The following is a 23,295-nucleotide window of genomic DNA, read 5'->3' as shown; positions in this document are numbered from 1 at the left end:
CCCCCCCCCCCCCCCCCCCCCCCCGTCATTAACAAGCTGCACTGCCTCACCATGTGAGGACGACGCAGAGTTTTCACAGCCACCGTCCTTCCATCCTCACATCGTTGTGTCGTGAGATCACAGACCGGGGAGGAGGATTTCTCCAGTCAGGTTGTTCGTCATCACTCTTTCACACCCTGCTAGTTCTCACTGTGCTTTAGGTTAGGTTACGTTTACAGTTGTTAATGCAGAGAACTCCAAAAAGCATGTTCTTACCACATGGTCAATCCCTCCTGGCTGCTGTAGTAACTCTCCAGAGTTTTACAATCCTGTGTTATATTACAGCATATATGTTTCTCAAATATACTGTTTCCTCATCAAAATGTACCCCCCCCCTGCCTGTTATCACTTCAACAGGAGTGAAACACTGTTCTTCCTGCAGCACATACCTGTAGCTCCCCCACATAGAGACCTGTGCGTTAAAACAACCAAGGTTCTGATGCAGAAGAACACAAGATAGAATAATAGTGTAGAGTTGAACTTAGCCCACGTTTTGCAGCATTATCTTGCAATGCACATCGTAGGCCGATCAAATGCAGAGTTTTAAACTCCTTCCTCAAAGGACAATAAAACACTTTGACATCTGTCATATGCATTTGATTACTGTTGGAGGGCATTCATCATCTCACCACTCAGCAGCCTGTTCAGTCCAACATTACACTCACACCTTATTCACTGGATGAGACCACTGTGTTGGCACAGCGGGGTCCCGACTCAGAGGGCTTTGGGAGAAGACATGGCAGAGAGTTGAACCTTTTTCAACTTCCATTCATGGCCACGTCATCCCGTAAGCTACGCTTCAGGCTTTGCACGTTCCTCGAGGATCATTTGGTAACGTGAACGAGTTCATTTCACTCTGTGCTTTGTGATTGTTGGGACTGAGGATAAAACCTTTCTGACTTCTGTATTTGTGTTCTGGTTATTTTGCTTTATGAAAGTTACAATACGTCCCATTTTCTTCCATCGTCATTCAGCTGTTGGTTTGGATCTAAAGGCTGAACATCCTCATCAGCTTGTGTACAAATTCTCAGCGTCGCAGATATCTGTAATGATTTTTAAGAGGTATAACGTCACACACATGATTTGGTGCTGAAGAAGAACATGAGAAAGTGGAGAGAGACAAAAGAGAAAGATGGAAAATGAAATAAAGAATGAAGCGGTAGATGAAGAGGTGGTAGGAAAGTAGAAAAGGAAGGTGACAAAGAGAGAGAGAGAGGGCAGTTCACAGGGAGGAGGGGTGACTACAAAAAGCCAGGGCCAGTAAGTTCTTCTTCAGTGCTCCCCTCTGCAGCAGCCCCCGCCAGGCTTTCCGTGTCTTCCACTATGGCCTCCTACAGCTCCTCAGCCCAAACCGCCTCCTCCTACCGCCGCCACTTTGGCCACGGAACCTACGCCTCGCCCTCCCTCAGCCGCTCGCTGCTGGGCCATAGCGGCGGTGGTGGAGGCCACCACTCCTCCAGGGTCTATGAGGTGACCCGGAGCAGCTCGACACCATCCTACCGGGTCTCCTCCAGCTCCTACGGGAAGCCCCTGATGACATCCCGGGCCTCCGTCGGGCGCTCCTACGGCGGCATGGGCGAGACGCTGGACTTCAACCTGGCCGACGCTGTGAACCAGGAATTCCTGACCACGCGGACCAACGAGAAGGTCGAGCTGCAGCACCTGAACGACCGCTTCGCCAGCTACATCGAGAAGGTCCGCTTCCTGGAGCAGCAGAACCAGACGCTGGCGGTGGAGGTGGAGCGGCTCCGAGGCCGCGAGCCGACGCACATCGCCGACCTGTACGAGGAGGAGATGAGCGAGCTGAGGAGGCAGGTGGAGATCCTGACCAATCAGAGGTCACGTATAGAAGTGGACCGGGACAACATGGTCGACGACGTGGACAAGCTCAAGCTCAGGTGGGAGGGGCAAGACGGCGTGTGTGTTTCTTTAAGAAGAGGAGTGTGTGTGTGTTAAATGGTTCAGAGTAGATTTGTGTGTGTTGATGTGTGTTTGTAAGTGAGAGAAAATCAGTGTGTGTAAATATCTGACTAATAATTAAAACATTCCATTAAATTCAAAGTACAGATACCCTCACATTTCAAATAGACTGATGCTTATGAAGACATTCCTCAGGTTTACACCAGTCTGCATCTTAAATGTGAGTTAACAGTGAGCTCTAATTCCTGCATGTAGTCGTTGTCCTGCTGAAGGGCCCATGAGCAAAACACTGAATCTAAAACTGCTGCAAACACTGATCTTCTAGTTTCTTAACCTAGAATAGTCTCTGGGATGCTGATAAACATGATGGATGATGTGTGTGTGTGTGTGTGTGTGTGTGTTACTGCTCCCCAATTCTTACCAAAGTCAGAGCTCATCACACACACACACACACACACACACACACACACACACACACACACACAGCATGTTTACACTGTCCTCTTCTATAAAAGGAGAGGAAAGAGCTCCCACATATCTGAAGGACCTCTAATGATCTGTCCTCCCTCTCTCTCTCTCTCTCTCCCTCTCTCTCTCTCTCTCTCTCTCTCTCTCTCTGGTTTACATTAAGTGCCAGTGCTAAAGGTTTAGAGAGGAGACATGCTGCTGTGATTCATTATTAAATAAAAAAGAATCACTGGAAGGTCCTTTAAAAGGGATTTTAGAGAGTTCTCACTTCTGGGTTTTAATACTGTTGTATTTCTGTAACATTAAGTGAGACTTATTATTCATAATGATCTGTTCACAGGGTTACAACATCATCACTATTACTTTCTTCTTTCATCACATCCCAGAAGATGTTGATGTCTTTAAGATCAGATGTTTTACCAGCAAAATCATTTTCCAAACATTGTTTATTTCTCAGATGAAACATTTAAAATGTTACTCAGGACCTTATCATCCACTGAGAATGATCTGCTGAATATGAATAAAATGCATTCAAACAGCGAACTCAAAAACTACAATGTCCTTCATGGTGTCATTGTCTCTCATCACTTCAGACTCCAGGAGGAGATGCTCCAGAAAGAGGACGCAGAAAACAACCTGGCTGCTTTCAGGGCGGTGAGTCCCTCGTGCATTACTGTTGGTACTGTGTACTACTACAGAAGTATGTACAAGTACTCCGATCAACAACATGCTTCTTCTCTCGCCGGACATGAATAACTGTATTTTAAACATGAGGGGGACAGGATGTAAATGGTTCAGTAAACTGTTGCAGGATGTGGATGCTGCCACTCTGGCTCGTCTGGACCTGGAGAGACGCATCGAGACGCTGCAGGAGGAGATCGTGTTCCTGAAGAAGATCCACGAAGAGGTGCTCTCTTCTTCTTCTGTTTCTGTCTCTCTGCTCACAAGTGCAAATATTATACATGTGTCAGATAATGCACAGAGGATCGTCTCAAGATTATTAAGGGTACAAATATCAAAGGGTTTGTTTGATTGTTTCCTGTCTGTTGAGTTTGTGTTCTGTGTGACTGTTCTGCATTTGTCTGTTAGTGTGTGTGTGTGTGTGTGTGTGACAAACAGATTGTAGAAGTATACAGTTTCACACTCAAAGCTTGTATGTTGGCAGCAGGCCTGAGCAATGCTGCAGCAGATCACTGAAATCTCCCACAGCAGATGTCCTCCTAAAACGACTCTGTGTAGCAGTGGACGTCCACGTCACTGAGCAGCAGAGGCCTGTAAGCTGAGACGCGTGTGTGAGTGTGAGTGTGTGTGTGTGTGTGTGTGTGTGTGTGTGTGTGTGCGCAACCAGCCTGGACACTGATAAGACTCGCTACATGATGCTGAAGAGTGAGAGTGATTACTGGTGTTTCTGTAGGATTGGTATCAGGTGGCACAGGATGAGCAACAGTCACCACTGCTGAGCAGGGAAGTGTCTCATGAATACTTGGACTGCATTGAAGGCTGATGTGAGGAGTTTTAGTCGGGCTAAAAGGAAATCAAGTTGCAAAAATGTGCAAAGAGTAGAGCAGTAGTACTTTCTGAGGTGTTACCAGCCTGCTTTACTCTAATTCCCACATGTGCACAAACCAAACACATGCATGCAAAACTAATCCCTTCAGTGCCCAGCCTCCTCTCTCCCTCCTCCTCCTCCTGCAGGAGATCCGCGAGCTGCAGATGCAGATGCAGGAGTCTCAGGTGCAAATCCAGATGGACATGTCTAAGCCGGACCTGACGGCGGCGCTGCGGGACATCAGATCCCAGTACGAGGGCATCGCCGCCAAGAACATCTCCGAGGCCGAGGATTGGTACAAGTCGAAGGTGAGAGATATCACTGCGACATGGTGGGTACTTAAAAGATTACCATGTGGTGTGACCTTTGACCTTTGTCTCTGCAGGTGTCCGACCTGAACCAGGCGGTGAATAAAAACAACGATGCACTGAAGCAGGCCCGCCAGGAGACCATGGAGTTCAGACACCAGATCCAGTCCTACACCTGCGAGATCGACTCGCTCAAAGGCACCGTATGTCACACACACACACACACACACACACACACACACACACACAAAGATGTATGAGCTGTCCAAGCTGTGTCTCACTTCAGATTCGTCTCTTTGACAAACCCAGAATGAGTCCCTGATGAGGCAGATGAGGGACATGGAGGACCGCCACGGTCGCGAGGCCGGCGGCTTCCAGGACACCATCTCCCGGCTGGAGGCGGAGATCGCCAACATGAAGGACGAGATGGCGCGCCACCTCCGGGAGTACCAGGACCTGCTTAACGTCAAGATGGCGCTGGATGTGGAGATCGCCACCTACAGGAAGCTGCTGGAAGGGGAGGAGAGCAGGTGATGCTGGAGTCCAGGAACAAAGACGAGTTTCAAGTCTTTTATATTTTGACTTGTTTTAAGACAAAAAGGATTTTAATGTTCAGTTCAAGTTAGAACCAAATTACAATCTGGTTTTAAAAGCGTGTTAAAAACAATTGCAGCCTTAAAACAATATTTTATCCAAATTAAATTGCAGAATCATAGTACTGAAAATAAATAACATTTGTATTTCCGTCTTTGCAGGATTACCTTGCCTGTGCAGAGCTTCTCCACCCTGAGCTTCAGAGGTACGAACACACCTGCTGTAACCCGAACACACCACTAGAGGTCTGGAGTCTGTCCTCACCCACAATGCAGTTCACCTGCAGATGGAGCTTTTACCCCTGATTCATCATCATTTAAATGGCATCATATGATTCCAGCAGAAGCACAACGTGATCAAATAAGCAAAACAAAAAGTCTGAGTAATTGTGTTATTGATCTGTGGTTGATTTTAAAGGTTAGATTAGTTTATCTGTTCTGCTTCAGAAACATCAAAGTGCATTTAAAAGTTCTCTAACATGCAGATCCTCATTATATTTTAGGATGGTTTTAAACTTGAATATATCTGCATGTGTCTTTAGCTTTAAACAACATATTAGTAGCCTCAGTGGGATGTTGATGATGATATTTTCTTCCATGCGTTTGAACAGAGACCAGCCCCGAGCACCAGCAGCGCTCCTCTGAGCTGCATTCAAAGAAAACCGTTCTCATCAAGACCATCGAGACCCGCGATGGAGAGGTAAACACACACCGACGAGCAGCAGTACTGCAGGAGATACGTGTACAAAATCAGCTTTCATTCTCTTAGTTCTTATGAAATGTATTAAGTACTTTTACTTCCTGCCAACTTTGTTCGGATTCATCTCAATGAGCTCAGTCTTTCCCGTCTTTCTTCCATCATCGACTAAACAAAGGAACTTATGTCTTTAAAAAGCTCTGAACAAAAGGATTCAGGACTCAGTAAAGATCAGTGAGACATTTTTAAACGACTCTATTTTTCACATATTGACTGTTTAATCTCTCACTTTTAAACTAATGGGTCTACAGTTATATTGATCCATTATGGGTCAGTGCTCACTTTCAGTTCATTCTGCACTTAACAGCCAAAGTAGTCAATTCTCTGCACTGAATGCAAACAGCTATATGAACAATATCTACTGATTCTACAAGCTCAATATGCACCCATGACCTCTGACCTCAGCATTTAGTTTTCAGCTGTGACACTTGAGTATGAAAGAGTGGGGACCAGGCGTCACGGCATTGTGTTTGATGTTTTTTCACATTACTCCGGAGGTCAAACACACCTAAACAACGTGCAGCGACTAGTTGAGCTGAAGAGTGCATCCAAACATCCGGTCCCACCAGCGTGGAGACACGCGACACCCGCAGCTTCTGTGGAAAACATACATCGCAGGCGTGTTACGACAGGTCATGGCTGCTCTTCTCCCCCTCAAGAAAGATCACATCCAAGGAGATCCTGGAGAAATTAGTTCTCATTATTTTCCTCAGACATCACACACTGCACAGAGCTCTTCTACTGTAACATAGAAGAAGCTTTTCTTCAGACAGAGACCCGTGACCTGATTCCACACAGTGTCTTTATCTCTCTCCAAGTGTGTTTTATATCTTTTAAAGTCCGACTGTTGTGTTTCCTGCCTTCCAGGTTGTCAGCGAGTCGACGCAGCACCAGCACGACATCATGTAACGATCTGCAGAAGAGAAGAAGAAACAACAAGAAACAAGAAAAGAAGCGCAAATAAAACTTCAAGAAAAAGACTTCACAGACTCATGACTAAGGCCTGCACTCTCCTGGTTTTAAAGCGACTGCAGTGTGTGAATGTAAAGCAGAGTGATGGTGTCATTAACGTTATGTAGCTCTGCTTCGTGGTGTTTTTAAGCTGGATACAACATGCAGGACTAACAAACTCCTCAGAGACATTTCTGAGATGAACCGACACAAACCGGATTGTTCTTTGAATTGTCTGCATCTTGAATTAAGAAAGAAGAAGCTGGGTCAGACTTGAGATACGATTGAGATCTTTTGAGGTGTTTCTGCAGAATACAGCATCTTTGCATCTGAAGGAGGTAAAAAGAGTAAAAGCTTTTTCAAACGGTCTACAAAATAAAATACTCTGGTGCTGCACAAACCTCCTGATCTGCAATTTAAGTTAAATGTCACAGAAACAATCTGTTTCACATCAATCCTCTGCTTCTGCATCTCATTTCTTACCACGAAAAGTGTGCAGACGGATCCGAACCCTCATCTTTAATACAGGTTGTTCTTCTTTCTTCTTCTTCTGGTTTCTTCCAAACACAGCAGCTTCTGTCCTGTTCCTCAAGGTCAGAGTCACAGTTCTGTCCAATGAGAACGTACGAGTGTGTTTATCAATGAAGAGCAGATAAAGAGGAGGAGGTGGAGGAGATTAAAAGGAGATGAAGCTGGAGATACTGGAGGAGAGAGGTCATGTGAGGTAGGAGAGAGAGAGGAGGAGGAGCGGCTGTTTTCAGGAGAGGAAATCTTTTGTGGCTTTTAAATATTATTTGCTAATAAAAAGTGGATTTCATGTTACAGCTGATGTCTGCATGTCTCTGAGTTGAAAGACGACTCACACACACACAGATCAAATACAGGCCCATAAGAACACATGCTTTAATAATTATAGTCATAATTAAAGTTCTTAAAAAAAGCATGGAGTTACTGGCCTACAGTGATGACATCGCTCTCTCCTTTACAGAAATAAATACATCTGAAAATAAATACATCCCACTTGAAAAGAACAATTTAGATTCTTAAGAAAAGAAAGTTTAAATGGAATGATAGAAATAACAGAACAGGTTAGTAGTGCTGTGTTTTATGTACAAAGTTCACATGGATGCACATGAGGGCGGAGGGTGTTTGGTGGGGGCCAAGACGAAGCCACGCAGGGCGGATCGGGGTGAGGTCATGCATTTCCGTTTCCTACGGTTGAATAAAAACGTACCATACGCCCCCCCCCCCCCCCCCCCCCCCCCCCCCACATCTGCTTGCTTTAACTATAAAAAGGTAAAGACGGTAAAGTATTCACATTTTCACTGGTGACAGAAATGTTCTGTTGTCCCAAATAAAGAAAATCAATGCACACGATGGAAGGAGCTGTTGGTCTAAGTACAAGTTGGTATGGCCACTCGTCCACTGCTTTCATCCAGACTCTCTGAGCCGTATTTACACTGGCATCTCAGCCGGGAGTCACATTTATAATATCAATAAATAATAATCCTGCTAGCTTTGAGACTCGTGGAAGACTTTTAGCTTCTTCTGCCAGAGCAACTGGAGCTAAAGAGTGGACCTTCTACACACTGGCAGACATATCTTTCATCTGTGCTTATAGAGTAAAAACCTCTCTGCTCAGCATCTTAAATAATCTCTTGGAGGAAACAGTCTGGGATGAAGTTCAGGTTGTACAATAATCAGGGACATGGTTTCCAAACCGTGAGTAGAATCTCAGAGGAGGTGCCAGTGTAAATGTGGCTCTCTTGCTGTCAGCTAAAAACAAATCCTCCTCATATATCCAGGCATCTGTGAAGACAACAAGCCAACTCCACTCCAACAACATGATTTGACCCTGCTTGTTGTAGCTCTATGGCTACCCGCCTGAAAATCCTTCACATTTAATGCAAAAACAAGCCATCGATGGGAGATCTGCCAGTAACCCCCCTCCTGTTGCTGAGTGGTACAGTCCACAGAGGGGCAAGGCACCCGTTCAAACAGATTCCCTGGCCGTCTGAGAGCAGTTTGAAGCTTGAAGAAGTGTATCGTCCAGCACCAAGGGTGACGAAGGGTTTCCCCTCTTGAAAGATGTCCCTCCCCATTTCAAGGACGATTTGTTTGTAGTCCAGATGGCACAGAAAGCAAATAAAAGATCCCGGTTTGCATTTAAGGGCCCTTACTTCCCTTTACAGATGAATCTTTGTTGGACACCTACAGGCTGAGGGACTAGTTGCTTCTGCACCATCAGCTCAGAATCATCAACAGCAGTAGAAACGACAGCAAGGTTGTATTTAGATGCCTGCGTTTGAACCTGAGGCGGTTTTGCACTGAAACTGAGATCCCTGATCTGGTTTGACTTGAGATGGTGACAAACAGGCCGAGTCCAGGTACAGCAGGCTACTTCAGGTTTCCACCCCAGCCCTTAAGATTGTAGCTGCGGTGTGTGTTTGTGTGAGTGCATGCATGCATTTGTGCATTTTAATCTACTGAAAGACAGTGAAAAAGAGGTCAACCAAGCCTCTGCACCACACTGATTGCTCCAGCAGGTAGCACAAGGAATGCTGGGCTTTATAAACTAAAATGTAATTAGTAAAGGGTTGAACATGTTTTGCATTTTGGGTAAATCCAGCCCTAAATATATTTTCATTCTTAGGGGTGTGGCTAAACCCAGATTACGTTTGAACCCAGTTAGTCCTTGCACAGGTGTGATTGCAGAGTCATGTGTCTCTGTGGTAGAGTGGTGAGTTCAGGCCTCTGGGAGGCGGGGGACCGGTCAGACACGCAGGGAAGGTCCTGCAGCTCCGGTGAGGGGCGTCGTGGAGCCGCGGTCGTAGCCCACATCCACCACGGTGTGCGGTCGGCCAGCCAGCCGGCTCGGGATCGGCTGCACCTGCACCTGACGGTCTCGGAAACTCTGGATGTAGCTCTGGAAGGAGCAGAGAAAGAGTTTGGTTTAAAGGAGGATGTACAGCAGCATTGCAGGAAGCAAGACACAAAAAAACAACAGACATAGATGACAGAAGATGAGACCCTCACCGGCGAGAGGACGTCCGTGTCGTAGCGGCGGATGGGGTTGGGCTTGCGGCGGTAGGCGGGCTCAGTGTGAAGCTGCTTGGCCTGGTGATGGTTGGAGGTGGAGCCGTGCTGCTGCTTCTTCTTCTTCTTGTTGCGATAGCGATCGTCCCGCTGACGAATCCGCATCACCTGCATCCTCCTCTGCTGCCGGCTGATGATGACTGTGGAGCGCAGAGGGAGGGCGATGAGGAGAAGTTAGCTAGCATTTGCTAATAGCTTTGTAGATGTTTGAGCAGCTGAGGGTGGAGCTAGTGCTACTTTTTCATCATGATGTGCACACTTAGCTTAAACAGCTACAATACTTATAGTTTAAGAGACATGTCCAACAAAAACAACGAGTTTTCCTCACCCTTGGTATGAGAGTATCCCTCAGCAGTGACCTTCCACTGGACCATGACCCCCAGCAGGGTGAGGGCAGGCCACACCCCGAGCACCACCCACGTCAGCCAGCACACGGGCTTGCCAGGTGCCGCTTTCAGTCGCTCGTACGTGTACAGCACGAGGGCGAAGAGCTCCACGAAGTAGTCCACCGCCACAGTGATGACAGCTGCACCGAACATCGCTGTGGACAGCGTGGTAAAGAGGCGCTGCCACTGCAGCGTGAGCACGGCGAACAGCATGCCCAGGCCAAGCAGCACGGCCAGGGGCACCCAGACAGAGCGCGGCGGGCTGTCGGTAAGCTCCTCCATGCCCACCAGGGTGGCCACAGCCACCAGCAGGCCCAGCAGCAGGCCCACCATAAAGAGGCCCACGCTGCGGACCAGCATTGTGACCAGGCCGCAGAGCGTGCCGATGCCGAGGCCGATGCCCACCGAGGCCTCCAGGCTCAGCTGGGTGTCCAGAACGCGCTCCTTGTAGCAGAGCATGAAGATGACGACAGAGCCAAACATCAGGCCCGTCAGGAACATCACCGCTTTGAAGCAGCGGTAGCCTGAAATGAGAGGAAGAAACAAAGGTTTCAGGGTTGTAGCTTCACGAGTAAATCAACCACACAGACCCAGGACTCACCAAAGAAGCAGTAAATGATGCCGAAGAGACAGCACATGGAGCAGACGACAGAGGGAACCACGTTGTAGCGGCCACCAACGTCCTCGCAGCCATCCAGGCGCTCTGGACTCAGCTCCTGGTCGGGCCGGGCCAGCATCATCTCCAGGGTGGTCGTCATTGTGAACAGGAGGAGAGAGGAGGAAGGGGAGAGGAGGTGGGGGGGGAGGAGGGGTGACCAGGTGGGAGGCTAGGGAGCACCACACAGCCACATGGTTTCACCTGAGGAGAGAGGGCAGGAGAGAGGAGGAGGACAGGGTCAGACGAAGCAGGAAAGGGATTTGGAGGAGCGGAGGAAGTATCACATTTTATATATGCTCATTTATTAACAGACTCAAATGATGTGGACTCAACAGGGGCCGTCTTTACAGCGAGTATCATGATCAAAACCTTCAGAGAAACACTACTTCACCACATGAACCAAATTCACATGATCCTTTGTCCATTTGAACAGATCGTCATGGACGCTCTAAGGCAGACCGCTCTCTAATCCTGGAGGAGGGAGAGTCCTTGAATGCACCATCATGACATTCACAACATTGAAGTTTGACAAAATGTCTGCATGTTGATTAAAGACAACAGACGAATAGAAACCAATCGTTAAACTGGTGGTAGAGTCTGAACCAGGCTTTGCAGGTTTATGTGATTTAAATCTAATGCGCTAAACTATGAAAACCCAGCAGCCAACAACACAACCCGCTCATAAAGTGGCTTTCCAACCTGCAGCAGAGCAAAACAGGTCTTGTTTCGTGTCTGCACATACACACACAGTTTGGCATCCCCCCCCCCCCCGATGGCGGAAGCAGCCGATAATAATAGCTCAATAACAGCGTGTGTTTGAGCAGGCGGACGAGGGCAGTCAAAGCCTCGCTGTGTTTGAGGCCTCCAGGACAAAGCAAACACATTCATCTCTCCTCAGCAGTTCAATCATGAAGTATCTCTCACCTAAAATACAAGATCAATAATCTCACAGAGTTGGTTCTTTATGGTGCTAAACCTTTGTGCTGTGATATTGTTTAGCGTATTGAGAGTATTTATTTCTTCTTCTGTGAGCTTCTCCTTTGTTTTGCTTCTTCTCATCGATAACGTTTCTTGTTCTCCATCTTGAGCTTCTCTCCACATGCTTTGCATCCTGTTGTTTCGTTCCCTGCAGCTCGTCTCAGTGACTTTATTTTATCTTTGTTTAGTAAATCCTCATTGTGATTCATAACGTGCTGCAACTAGTTTCCTTCTTTGCAGCCTTTCCTCACCTACTTTCCTCCGTTTACGTCTCCGAATACATTTGCTGGACTTTGTCCTCGTTTGTATTTTGAACGTCAGGGAGCTGCTAAATCTGCTAAAACACTGAGATCCTGAACGAACACAGTGCTGAAATCATTGATTAGCGTGAAAAACAATCACTTTCATGGCTGTTAGAATGACGTCTCTGTGTGTAAACTCGTGTTTGAACGCATACATCCATTTAACTAAATGTTTGCGGTTGGCTTGAGTGTTTTAAGGGAATTTTTTAAGGGAACATGCATCATGTTTTGATGTAAAATAGTACTATTGTTAGGTCAAAAGGTGCATGCTAATTTAAATAAAACGATTCCACTTATTATACTTATTATCACTCACGTGCAAATGACTTCTTCATTTCTGAGTAGCCTTGATTCACTCAGCGAGACGGACTAAATGCAGGAAACAACTCGTTCAAACAGTTAATTCTACATCAACTGTTGACAGAAGCTTTTGAATAGAAACAGAATAGAAACAGACAGTAGAAGCTGATGAATAAAGCCTCAGAACAACACTCACACACACTCTTTCTACATTTTCAGACATATATTAATAATCATCTTTTGGTGGAGGATTAGCCGGGTGACCCTGTGTGTGTGTGTGTGTGTGTGTGTGTGTGTGTGTACTAAGCCGGTTTGTACCGCAGATCAACAACGTGCAGTTTTTATGTTTGCAGATGGATGAGAGAGAGAGAGAGAGAGAGAGAGAGAGAGAGAGAGAGAGAGAGMGAGAGAGAGAATAGACACGTTTCTTCTTCTGCTGTCCGAATCAGCAGCAACAACAACACCGTGTTCTCCTCCTGCTTCCTGTCTGTTGCCACAACAACGGAGGGATGCTGACAGACCAGTCGGTCGGTCCGAAACCTGACCAATGGAGGAGCAGCTTAAACTCCCGTAGCAACAGTGTGAGAGCCAATCAGTGGCCCCGTCTGTTCTCTCTGAATGTGTTCATGTGTGTGTGTGTGTGTTATAAATGCTCCTATAGAAACCCTTTAATTCATAGATAAACTATGACAGAGTGAATCTGCATGTTTTCAAAAACATTTCAAGCACAAAATCATAAGTCTGATAGTTTATTGTATAATTATTCAACAACTATTTTCAGAATCTATTGACCGTTTTAATTTATTAAAATAATTTTTCCTCAAAGATTTTTGACGAGTGGCCATAAGTGATCAGAATGACGTCTTCTATAACGACTATAAGGAAGTAAGGAAGTCTTAGTATTTCCTCATGTCCGTCGTATCTTCACTCTCAGTAACGATCGGCTGACCGGCTGCTCCGAGCGTCTACAGAAGGTTAAATTAACAGCGACCGTGTCGACTGACAGTGGCTTTGGATGGACGGATGTGACGGTCAGGGAGAGGACGAGCTCTCCTCTGCTGTGACCGTCCGTCAGCCGGAGATTAAACGCCATATTAATCTGAATGCAGCTGATTTAAACGTGATGCAAAGAATCTCGTCTCTATTCGTCTCACAGCAGACAGATCAATTAACTGAACAAGTAAAACCTGTCTCCCCTCACACACACACACACACACACACACACAAAGAAAATGCAGTTATAGTTGAAACTGCTTGTGGATCAGTCAATAAGAGCCAGACACACTGACACAGATCAGGCTGAACTGGGAGAGACAAAGCCTTTCCATAAATAAAGAACATGTCTATTAATACACAGAGTGCACAGACTGATGGAGAACAAGATGTTGTAGATCTGACCCACATGTTTAAGTCGGACAACAGCTCAGAAACATCTTAAATACATCGAGGTATTAGATTCAGTCATTCAGTTAAGAAAGACAAATTCAAGGTTGATGCATTCAAGTGTCAGGTGAGAAACAGTGATGCGTTCATGAGCTCTGTTGTCTCACAATCATCCAAAAGACTGATGACAAAACGAGGCAAACACTGGACTTTAAGCCGGACTCACGAACAAACAATATTCCCCTCGTAGCTGAAAGAAGTAGAGTCTAAAGATGGAGACCGTCTGGTGACGTAGCAGATCTGCACTAAAATAAATGTACTTTCTGCTTTAAAAGACTTTAAAAAGCTGCGTAACACAAGCAGAGGAGGAGACGTGATTCATTTAAGTCCTGAGAGCCTTTTAGTGGCACTACATCCGTACTTCACTTGTTCAGCTTCAGCCCGTTAGAAGAATCTAACTTTGTGTGATGTTTTCTGTCTCTTGATCACGCTCAGCGCTTTCATTCTGTGCAAACCTCAGTGTCTGCTCAGTGTAACGAGGCTGTGCAGGTTTCATAACCCTGTGACTCATGAAATCTGTTCCTCATGCTTTTATTTAAAGAGACTTTGTTCTCCTCTTCTCTTCTCTTCTGCTGGTGATAAAAGCTTCTCGAGGGCCCGAGGAGCAGACATATTCACTCATAAGAGCTTCATTTATGCTGCTCACAAAGCTGTTATGTTTAATAGCTTTTCACATGCAATAACATTTTAAGACTTGTGAAGTGTGTGAGCGACACCCAGCTGTGTTAACCCTCCAGACGCCGGGCGATGCTCTCCGACTCTCTGGTTCATCTTCAGCCAATAGGAAGGCAGAAACTCCTGTGACCTCATCAACCGGCGTCTGACACCACGTTCACCATGTAGTCTGATTGTGTGAATCTGGTGCCATCAAAGCACTGGTTTAAAACTTAAGGTCTGTGTTGAAGTGAACAAAAGCACAACTGCAGAATGACTAAAGAGATCTTTCACAGAGTTAAAAACTTCATATGAGACCATCTGCATCAAGTGTCTCAACTCACCATGTGTCACGCAACAGAGTTCTCCGACATGAAAACGACAACAACGCGACTGTGTGTGTGTGTCACAGTCGTGACTGACGCCGAGGCCTCTATGCCGGTGAGTAACAGGAACGAGGAGCGATGTGACACACGACCAACCGGCACGGCTGATCCTGGACCTGGTCCTGTGAGAGGATCCAGTTTATCCAACTTCCTGTTTCTAACCAGAACACTTTCATCCTCGAATCAGCACAAATATGCAGGAAAGCTGCAGCACAGAAGTCTTTAACTTCACTGAATGCCTTCAGAGATGATGAGGTTAGCCTCAGAGTCATATGTTACGCCCTGAACACTATATTCTTATTTCCTAAAGCCCCACAAACAAACACTGAGTGTTTCCATGTAAGAAAGCATCTGAACATGAGATGAGGCTTTGTTTCATCTGATGGGGTTTAAAGCATAAAGAGAAGAGAGAGATGGAAGAAGACGCCAGCAGCCTTCCCACCATGCTGTGTTACGTAACTCCTAATGCATGACTCACTGCACTTCAGCTGCTTTCCAAATCTATTTGCATTGCCAACGATTCACATAATTCAAAACAAGGACAAACATCCTCGTCTTCTCAAACGCTTCTGTGCAACGTGGAAAGAAACGGTTCACATTCACAGAAACATACGGATTATTCCTTTAAGTTCCTTTTCTTCTGACATCTGTGATAGAATACATGTTTAAACTGATGTAGGGCTGCAACTACGTCCACCTTTATTATTGACTAATCGATCTATTAGTGTCAGAATAAACTGCAACAATTTCCCTCGAGGAATCATTCATTTGTACAAATGAAATGACAAACAGACTGAACGCTGACGCTGAAAGCTGATAATCATAATATTGAATCACTGCATCCAGTCTACATCACCGCTGCATCTTAGACTCAGACGAGTAGAATGTGAAGTCATGAAGCTCCAGACTGAATCTGCTCCATCACTGACCTGAGAAATGTGATCGAGGCTGCAACACGTCCTCACCAACAGCCTCCCGTCCCTCTCCCCGGTGTCTGAATGATGCACACAGACCTCTCTGTCTCTCAGCGCTGTTCACGAGCCGTCCGAGGTAACAGGCTGGTGGGAGAGTTTGCCAAAAACAGGCCCGTTCATGACGAGCTCAGAGCGAGCTGCCAGAGCCGCTCTCACAACCTCAGCCTCCGGAGAGGTTGTTGTCATCAATCGTCCTGCAGCTAACCTGGAACACCAAGCGCCCCCCTCAGCACATGTCAATCAATACGGGCCGGGGAGGCAGGGGAACGTGACCATGGGATCATTGCATGTGTTTGTATGGTGTGTGTGTGTGTGTGTGTGTGTGTCGTCACGTGTCTCCGTCAGACAGAAACACTTCAGGTGGGTTAGGACACAACAGATCTTCTGCTTTCCAGGGAATGTTCCCAACAGGAAGGTAAACCCAGTCTTTAGGTTGATTGTGGGAAAAGAATGCCGTGACTGTTGTTGGTCGTGTCCAGACTGTCTGTCCATCAACAGTACTCTTTCTGCTGCACGATGAAAAGCTTTGAACTGATTTAGCCCGAGCTAATGCTGAATAATCTCTGTTCAGATCCGAGTGTCTGTCGGCGCAAAATCAAACCAAAAGCATCAATAACGTTAGAAATAAATAGTCCTCAAACTTCACTGGAAGAAGGTGACTCACACGAACAGGAACAACATGTCGTGACTCCGGCGGTCGACGACTCTCACCCACAAACACCCACCCGACTCCGGGAGATCAGGCACGACCGCCGGCACCGGGAGGCCGAGGCGTCCTCACACCTCCTCAGAGGAGCGGGTTACATAAGGCCGCTGCTCCAGTTCTAGAGAACACGTGTGGCTGCTGTCATTTCCTCCGATTGGACGGAATGTGGAGAATCTGCCGATGGGGAAGCGTTGAGAGGAGGAGGAGGAGGAGGAGGAGGAGGAGGAGGAGGACACTGAGGTCTTTGTCATGTTGGACTCTGTTTTCTGCCCAACACACTGCTGAGAGCGCAGCATCGTAAACGTGGCTCTACACAAACTAAATTAGTCTTTAAAAAGGTCACAAAATAATCACAACTTCACAAAAATAAAGTCTTCAAATGTCAAAACCCAAAGATATTCAGTCAACAATATGACTGGAGAAGCTCATCTCTATCTCTTATTGAAATGTGTGATCTGTGTGGTTTGTTCATCACACACACACACACACACACCTGCAGGTTCCTCTCAGGTGTCATCAGACCTGCAGCAGCATGTTTCATTCATTCCAACGCACCCCTCCTCCAGAGGCCTCTCTGATGAACGCCGTGTTAATGCTGCTCAGTATGACTGAACATCCCCGGGCCAGCTCCCTGTTCTCCCCGTCCTCCGTCGCCCTGAGGGAGCCACGCAGGAATATCAATGATGTTTGTTCCCGGGGAGGAGAAAGTGAACCCAGTGTAGCACAAGAATGTTCAAATGAGAAGCCGATTTAACTTCACATGAGCAGACACAACCTCAGATCCACTTTGCTCATTTGAAGCCGGTCGGTTGGACGAACGGAAACATTTCTCTCTTTAGCTGGAAAAACTATTTAAATAAAAAACAAGAGAGCAGTTCACTCCAGCTGAAGGAAACAGACCATCGTTATGTTCACTTTTCTTTGTCTAATGATTGTAAACTGAGGTTTTGGTCGGACGTTTAGTTCCTCCTCATGTTTTCTGTGGTCCAGCAGGTCAGAGAGGTCGAGCAGCTGACAGGTGTCTCTCTTTCATGCACCACCTTCATCCTTCAGACACACCTGACTCTCAGCCTGTGAGAGGACATGAAGACATTCAGCAGAGAAAACCAATGAAGCCAATTTATCATCATAGCAGCAACCTCAGAACCATCAACAATCACTATTATGATTATGATAAACACCGCGGTCACAATCTGTGGATGAATTATTCATTTGATTCAGATTATGTGGCAGAAACACAAACATGTGTTCTGATTTCTGGCTCATCAGAAAACCAAATGAAGTCTGCAGCACTTCCACATGTGCGGGAAATAACCCATGATCCTCTCTGCTCGTCCTTACCCATGATCCTCTCTGCTCGTCCTTACATGCCACAGCAACAGTGCGGCTCGTGTGATCACACAACGGGGGGGGGTCGAACCCAATTATCTCTCGCTTCAATGCTTCAGCCACATCAGAGAACAATGAACCGCAGAAGTTTGTGCACTTCTCTTTCCATCTCTGCACTGGAGAGAATCTGGTTTGACCTCCTTTCATCATCTGAACTCAGCCGGTGCTTTTATTTGTATAAAAAGGCACCGCTGCCCACTTCCTGTCACGCTCTCAGTGAGAGCTCGATGAGAACCTGAAGAGTCCTGAAGCAGGAAGGAGCAACAGTTTTCAGCAGACTCCTCTCTGCACATGTCAGCTCCCACAACGCTGTGAACATCTGGCCTTCAGCAGCCTGCAGCTCGTCTCACACTCTAATGAGCCCTCATCGTGCACCCATCACTGCTGGACACGGGACCCTGAACGCCTCGTGGGAAACTCTGGCATGCAGATTCTCAGACAGACACAAATGAAACGTGAGAATGCAACGTGTGTGTGTGTGTGTGTGTGTGTGTGTGTGTGTTCCCATCAACAGTTGAAGCTCTTCATTTACTTGTTATACCAAACAACCAAACGTCTGGTACACGTGTAGTTCTGGTTCAAAGGCAAGTAAAAACACTAATATTATAACAATGTAAAGCAGACATGTTAGAACCATTACCCATTCATGTCTAGTTGCTGTATTCTGTTGTACTTTAACGTATGATAATCTGCTGGTTGTGACGGAGACTTGAGGTCGTATCATGATTTGAATGCAAAGAGTCTGAAATGTGAAAGCGATGATTCAACAAGAGGCACAAAGAGCTGGACCTGCAGCTGGATGTTTATGAGATCACAGAGACGCTGCAGCAGCCGGAGAATAAACCCAACAGCAGCCTCAGACAGGGGGGGGGGGGGGGGGGGGGGGGGGGGGGGCAGGAAGCGAGCAGCACCAAGCCGGAGATGTTGACCCAGTGGTGTTGTGGCATTTTCACTCCCCCGGCTGTCGAGCCGAGCCGCCTGACTGCACCGATAAGACGGCGACACACAGCGGACACACTGAGAGCAGCTGGAGGTCTGCAGTCTGTCTCACAGTTCTCGAGAGGAAACGCTTCTTTCACTTTGTCCGCTTCAGTTAGCAATGTCCTACGTTTCCCAGAATGCCTTTCAATGACCTCCAGGGAGCATGAATCCAGTTAACCTGCACTGGGTTACACATGAAGGTACAACAGGAAGAGTCTCTCGCTGCAATGCATTCTGGTCTATTTCCTCTCTGCTTGTCTGATGGATATTTAATGTTTGTGTCCAATAGCTTCACAGAGATCTGGTGCTGGCATTAAGAAGGCAGGAAGGGTTCAAATAAAAAGACAACTGAGCTGCATTATGGGACATGTAGTGTTGAAGTTTAAACCTTTATTAGCTGCTTCAATTTGGACAATTCCTTTGGTACGTTTGGAGCCTTCCATCAGCTGTGATGTGTTTTAAAATCATAAACACACACACACACACACACACACACAGAGTCAAAGTTACTCTGCAGAAGAAGAACACATTCCTCCATCACCGTCTCCTCACTTTAAATGAATAAAGCTTCATCCAACACATCTCAGTCAGTGGAACGAGTCGACTGACTGATCTCTTGTCTGCAGAGCTCTAATTCTAGATTTGAGTAAATGAACCAGATTACATCTGAGTTATAAAGAATCATCAGAAAACACACTGACTTTAATAAACACCTTCTACACTGAACCACAGAGACGTGATGTTAACAGTGGTCCCTTCAGGGACCTCTGGGAGAAGTCAAACTCCAGACATCATCTACTCACGCGTCCATCCATCTGCTATAATGAGAAGCCATTGACTCTGACAGGATGATCGACCCAGATGCGACCATCCGGGTCAGACTTCAGCGACCTCAGCGTCCATCACGCGAAGCCAGCTGACCTCAATCCCAGTATTGTGCATCCAGCACAGCGCTGTCCCCGATGGAGCTGCTGCTCCGCTCACATGTCAACTCCTGTTCATTGTGTTTGACAGCAGGTGCGTGTGTGCGTGCGTGTCTGAGACAAAAGAGACGCACCGCGCGCGTATAAACAGGCCACTCACCATCATCCCCGACAGGTTGACGCGCTTCGTCCGCGCTCACATGATGCCAAAAGAAGCCTCCTGAGCCGGAAACACCGATCATTTTCAACGTTTTCTTCCCCGACTTGGGTGCATTCTCGTCGGCGCGGAGGTCCGTGTTTCCCCGGTAGCCTGCAGGGACGTGGGTCCCCAACTAGTCCTCCATGAGGGAAAACGCACAGAAACCGGGCTGGGAAAGAGGAACAACCCGGATTACATGTCGGATAAAAAGCAGATCTATGCGCGAATTATAAATGATGTGGTGGATCATCCAGACCGGAGCCCGGATGATCGGATGGATGGAGCAGCCTCGCGGTAACGCGGTGCGTCGGGTGAAGAAGTGGCCTCCGCTGCAAAAGATGTCGAGTCCGGACTTGTCATCGTCTGAATGACGTAAAGTGTGTTAGAGGAAGAATAAAGTCCGCACATTCCGCAGCGGCTCCTAGAGGCTGAGGTCTAAAAGACATCCCACAATATCAGCACGCTCTTTATTATGACTTCACACATATGATGTTCAACATGCATACATGCATCAGTGGAATGACACACTACTTTTGCTACATACTGCATTTATTTATTAATTGGTATTATTTAAATACCTGAGGAGAACTCTGTGTTTCTGCTCTCTGTGCAGAGGAAAGTCTCCTGAACGTTTACATCTTTTGCAGCGCGCGTGGCTGACGCATGAGATGAGCGGCGTCAAGCTACTCAAGGTTAGGACCACCGGAAGTGGAGATGTTTGAACTTCAAAATAATAAGCACACGTTGAGGACAAGCCTGGTGGTGCAGGGTTTATTAAGACTAAAGAAGCATCCTATACTGTTTATCATATTCTCTGGTACATGTTCACCAGTAACCACGTCAATGTGCAAACATCTGATTCCTGCAACACTACACTGGAATCAGATCAATAAAAACAAGTTTGGACCAGAAATGGAGTACGGCCTGCATGTCTTCTACACAAACTTTATTTAGCAACAATGACGACATATATGCAGTCAATCCCAGAGAGCAGAGTTGTACTTTTATTTGAGTCATGAGAATATCACACAGAGATTATGGTTCACAGAGGGTTCCACTTCATACATCCACATACGAGTTAGCATTGAAGTGAACACACGGAGACTCTTCAGAGTCTCTGTTTGGTGCAGAGCTTCCACTTCTTCACTGCTTTTACAGCCTCCTTTCCTTCCCTCGTTTCCTCTCGTCCTCCAACCTTCTTAAAGTTAAGTTCATGTTCAAATACAGCAGTGACCTAAAGATTAATTCAACAGTAAATAAAACTCGCTTCTGTTTAATGTAAAACCAGCTCTGTCACATCAGCCGATGGCTACGTTAAAATAATAGAGTTATGAAATCACGAATAAGCAACAAAAATAAACAAATCTGTGCAAAAAGGAGAAGTGAAGTTAAACAATGGAGGACACATTGAAGCGTTAGTTTCTGTCCTCATGTTATTCATTCAAATAAAGGATTTGTGTGCTGAATATACTTACAGGACAACAACCAGAGGCCGCCTCCCACATCCTGCTACACTAAGGTGTTCATTCAGTGATACTAGAAGAACGTGCAGACGTGTGCAGCTCCTTCACTCAAAGAACCAGGAGCTGCACACCTGTAGGACCTGTGATCAATTGTTTGCAGCCTGTGGCGCTGATCATCGTTAAGGAGGCGCTGCTGAGCCTCAGCGGCGCCCTCCTCAGGCTCGGGGCAGGAAGCGCAGGTTGATGGGCTTCGACGGGATGAGCAGGGTTCGAGTTTTAGGCTCCACGACCGGAGCGCCGGGTTCAGGCTGGACCTCGTAGTGCTGCATGAGCTGTAAGAGGACACAAAGGGATCAACATGTTACCAGTGAGGTTGTATTTGTGCCGGATTGCTCAAAAACCTGTGGACAGATTTAGACAGAAGTAACTCAAACATGTGCATCAAATACTAAAAGTTGACCAAGAAGAAGTCTGAGTGTCATCTGGACCAATGTGTCCCGTCTCTCCGTCTCTCACCCTGGACAGAGCGAAGAACATCTCCATCTCCGCCACCCTCTTCCCCACACAGCCCCGCACGCCGACCCCGAAGGGGAGGAAGCTGTACGGGTGATGGCGGTAGAAGCCCAGCGCCGCCCTGCCACAGACGGAGCCCGGCGCCTCAGCGCGGAGCCAGCGCTTCGGGGCGAAGAGCTCCGCGTCTACGAACTGATCTTCATCATGACAGGTGGCGTAGTGACACAGATGGAACTGAGTCTGGAGAGGACAGAGTTGAACTTGTCTTGTTATGAGCTTTGACGTTAAAGGAGCATCAGATCCTCGATCTGCTCTCATACCTTCTTTGGGAACCAGTAGTTCCCGACAACCACCTCGTCCTCCGAGACAAAGCGTCCGTTTCCAGGCACCACGGGATAAAGGCTGCAGGAGAAACACAAGCTGTGAGTCAGAGGCAGACGGCCTGCAGCATGCTGCTCCTGTTCACTTCATGCTGTAACAGCAACTACATGTGAACATGTGTGTGTGACTTATTGATATGCCTCAATGGATTTATCAGTATCACATGTACAAAGGACAACTCCAGCTGATCACAGGAGAGCTGTGATTCATCTGTACTGTTGCATCATCAGGACACAGTGTCTGCTCACCGTAACGTCTCCTTTATCACGGCCTTCAGGTACGGCATCCTGCTCAGGTCCTCTGTGATTGGCTCCCGTCTGTCGGGACACACGGAGCTCACCTCCCCGTACAGGCGGTCCTGGACCCCGCGGTCCCTCGCCAGGTGGTACAAGGCCCACGACAGGGTGTTGGAGGTCTGAGAGGAAGCAGATTATGGTCCATCACAGGCTGGAGAAGTCTTCACAATAGATGTGGAGACATTTCAGTTTGGGATGAACAGCTGATGATATACAAATATACACACAGTGTCGCTCTTTGTATTGTATTCATCGACCCAGACGTTGGTGTTGTTCCAAGTTGATACAATCTGTAAACTCTAGTCAAACAATGTTAGAATGATCCCGACTCAGAGCTCCAGGTTTGACCTCCAGCTGAAAGGACACCAACCAGCCTCAACCTGTTGTGGGAATGCAGCCAGATGAGCTGTGAGACGGCTCACAGGTGCAGCAGCTCAACCACAACCTGTTCCTGTTGTTGTGACTTCAAACTGACATGTTTTCTAATTCAGCTTCAACTCCCTGTGTCTTCCTTCATCTATCCTGCCATGAGGCATTCCTCCAAGAACAGGACATTCCTCCACCAAGAACCAGCCTGCTGGAAGTACTGTCTCTGCTGCTTCATACTTCTGCTGTACTACATCTCAAAGATATAATATACTGATACTGTACTACATCTCAAAGATATAATATACTGATACTG

The 23,295-nt window shown here is 46.9% G+C and overlaps 3 protein-coding genes across 4 annotated transcripts in view; 1 reads left to right on the top strand and 2 right to left on the bottom strand.

Annotated features, from left to right (window-relative positions):
• Positions 1 to 836: 836 nt before the first annotated feature.
• On the top strand, positions 837 to 7,289 carry LOC116385988 (desmin-like). Its single transcript, XM_031851887.1, has 9 exons — positions 837 to 1,937; positions 3,021 to 3,081; positions 3,239 to 3,334; positions 4,123 to 4,284; positions 4,362 to 4,487; positions 4,594 to 4,814; positions 5,040 to 5,083; positions 5,489 to 5,577; positions 6,502 to 7,289. Exons 1-9 carry the CDS (start codon positions 1,363 to 1,365, stop codon positions 6,541 to 6,543), a joined length of 1,416 nt encoding a protein of 471 aa, XP_031707747.1. The 5' UTR covers positions 837 to 1,362; the 3' UTR covers positions 6,544 to 7,289.
• A 182-nt stretch (positions 7,290 to 7,471) lies between these two features.
• Positions 7,472 to 20,337, bottom strand: tmem198ab (transmembrane protein 198ab). 2 transcript variants are annotated; one of them, XM_031851888.1, is made up of 5 exons: positions 19,922 to 20,337; positions 10,669 to 10,926; positions 10,010 to 10,591; positions 9,622 to 9,821; positions 7,472 to 9,511 (listed from the first exon to the last, which is right to left on the bottom strand). In XM_031851888.1, exons 2-5 carry the CDS (start codon positions 10,823 to 10,825, stop codon positions 9,359 to 9,361), a joined length of 1,092 nt encoding a protein of 363 aa, XP_031707748.1. In that variant the 5' UTR covers positions 10,826 to 10,926; positions 19,922 to 20,337; the 3' UTR covers positions 7,472 to 9,358. The 2 variants fall into 2 exon arrangements, with proteins under 2 accessions (XP_031707748.1, XP_031707749.1); XM_031851889.1 differs by lacking the exon at positions 19,922 to 20,337 and adding an exon at positions 15,718 to 18,707.
• A 26-nt stretch (positions 20,338 to 20,363) lies between these two features.
• cyp27a2 (cytochrome P450 family 27 subfamily A member 2) overlaps positions 20,364 to 23,295 on the bottom strand; it is a 5,094-nt gene continuing 2,162 nt past the window's right edge. Inside the window, exons 6-9 of the mRNA XM_031851886.1 lie at positions 22,566 to 22,732; positions 22,257 to 22,338; positions 21,940 to 22,176; positions 20,364 to 21,755 (exon numbers count right to left, since the gene is read on the bottom strand). Coding sequence (XP_031707746.1) covers positions 21,639 to 21,755; positions 21,940 to 22,176; positions 22,257 to 22,338; positions 22,566 to 22,732 — 603 coding nt within the window. The 3' untranslated portion in view covers positions 20,364 to 21,638. The remainder of the gene's footprint in view (positions 21,756 to 21,939; positions 22,177 to 22,256; positions 22,339 to 22,565; positions 22,733 to 23,295) is intronic.

This window comes from Anarrhichthys ocellatus, unplaced genomic scaffold, assembly GCF_004355925.1.
Source record: "Anarrhichthys ocellatus isolate YVR2014 unplaced genomic scaffold, GSC_Weel_1.0 scaffold12, whole genome shotgun sequence".
Classification (NCBI taxonomy): domain Eukaryota; kingdom Metazoa; phylum Chordata; class Actinopteri; order Perciformes; family Anarhichadidae; genus Anarrhichthys; species Anarrhichthys ocellatus.
Note: the sequence above shows the minus strand (reverse complement) of the source record. Positions and strands in the feature narration are given on the sequence as shown.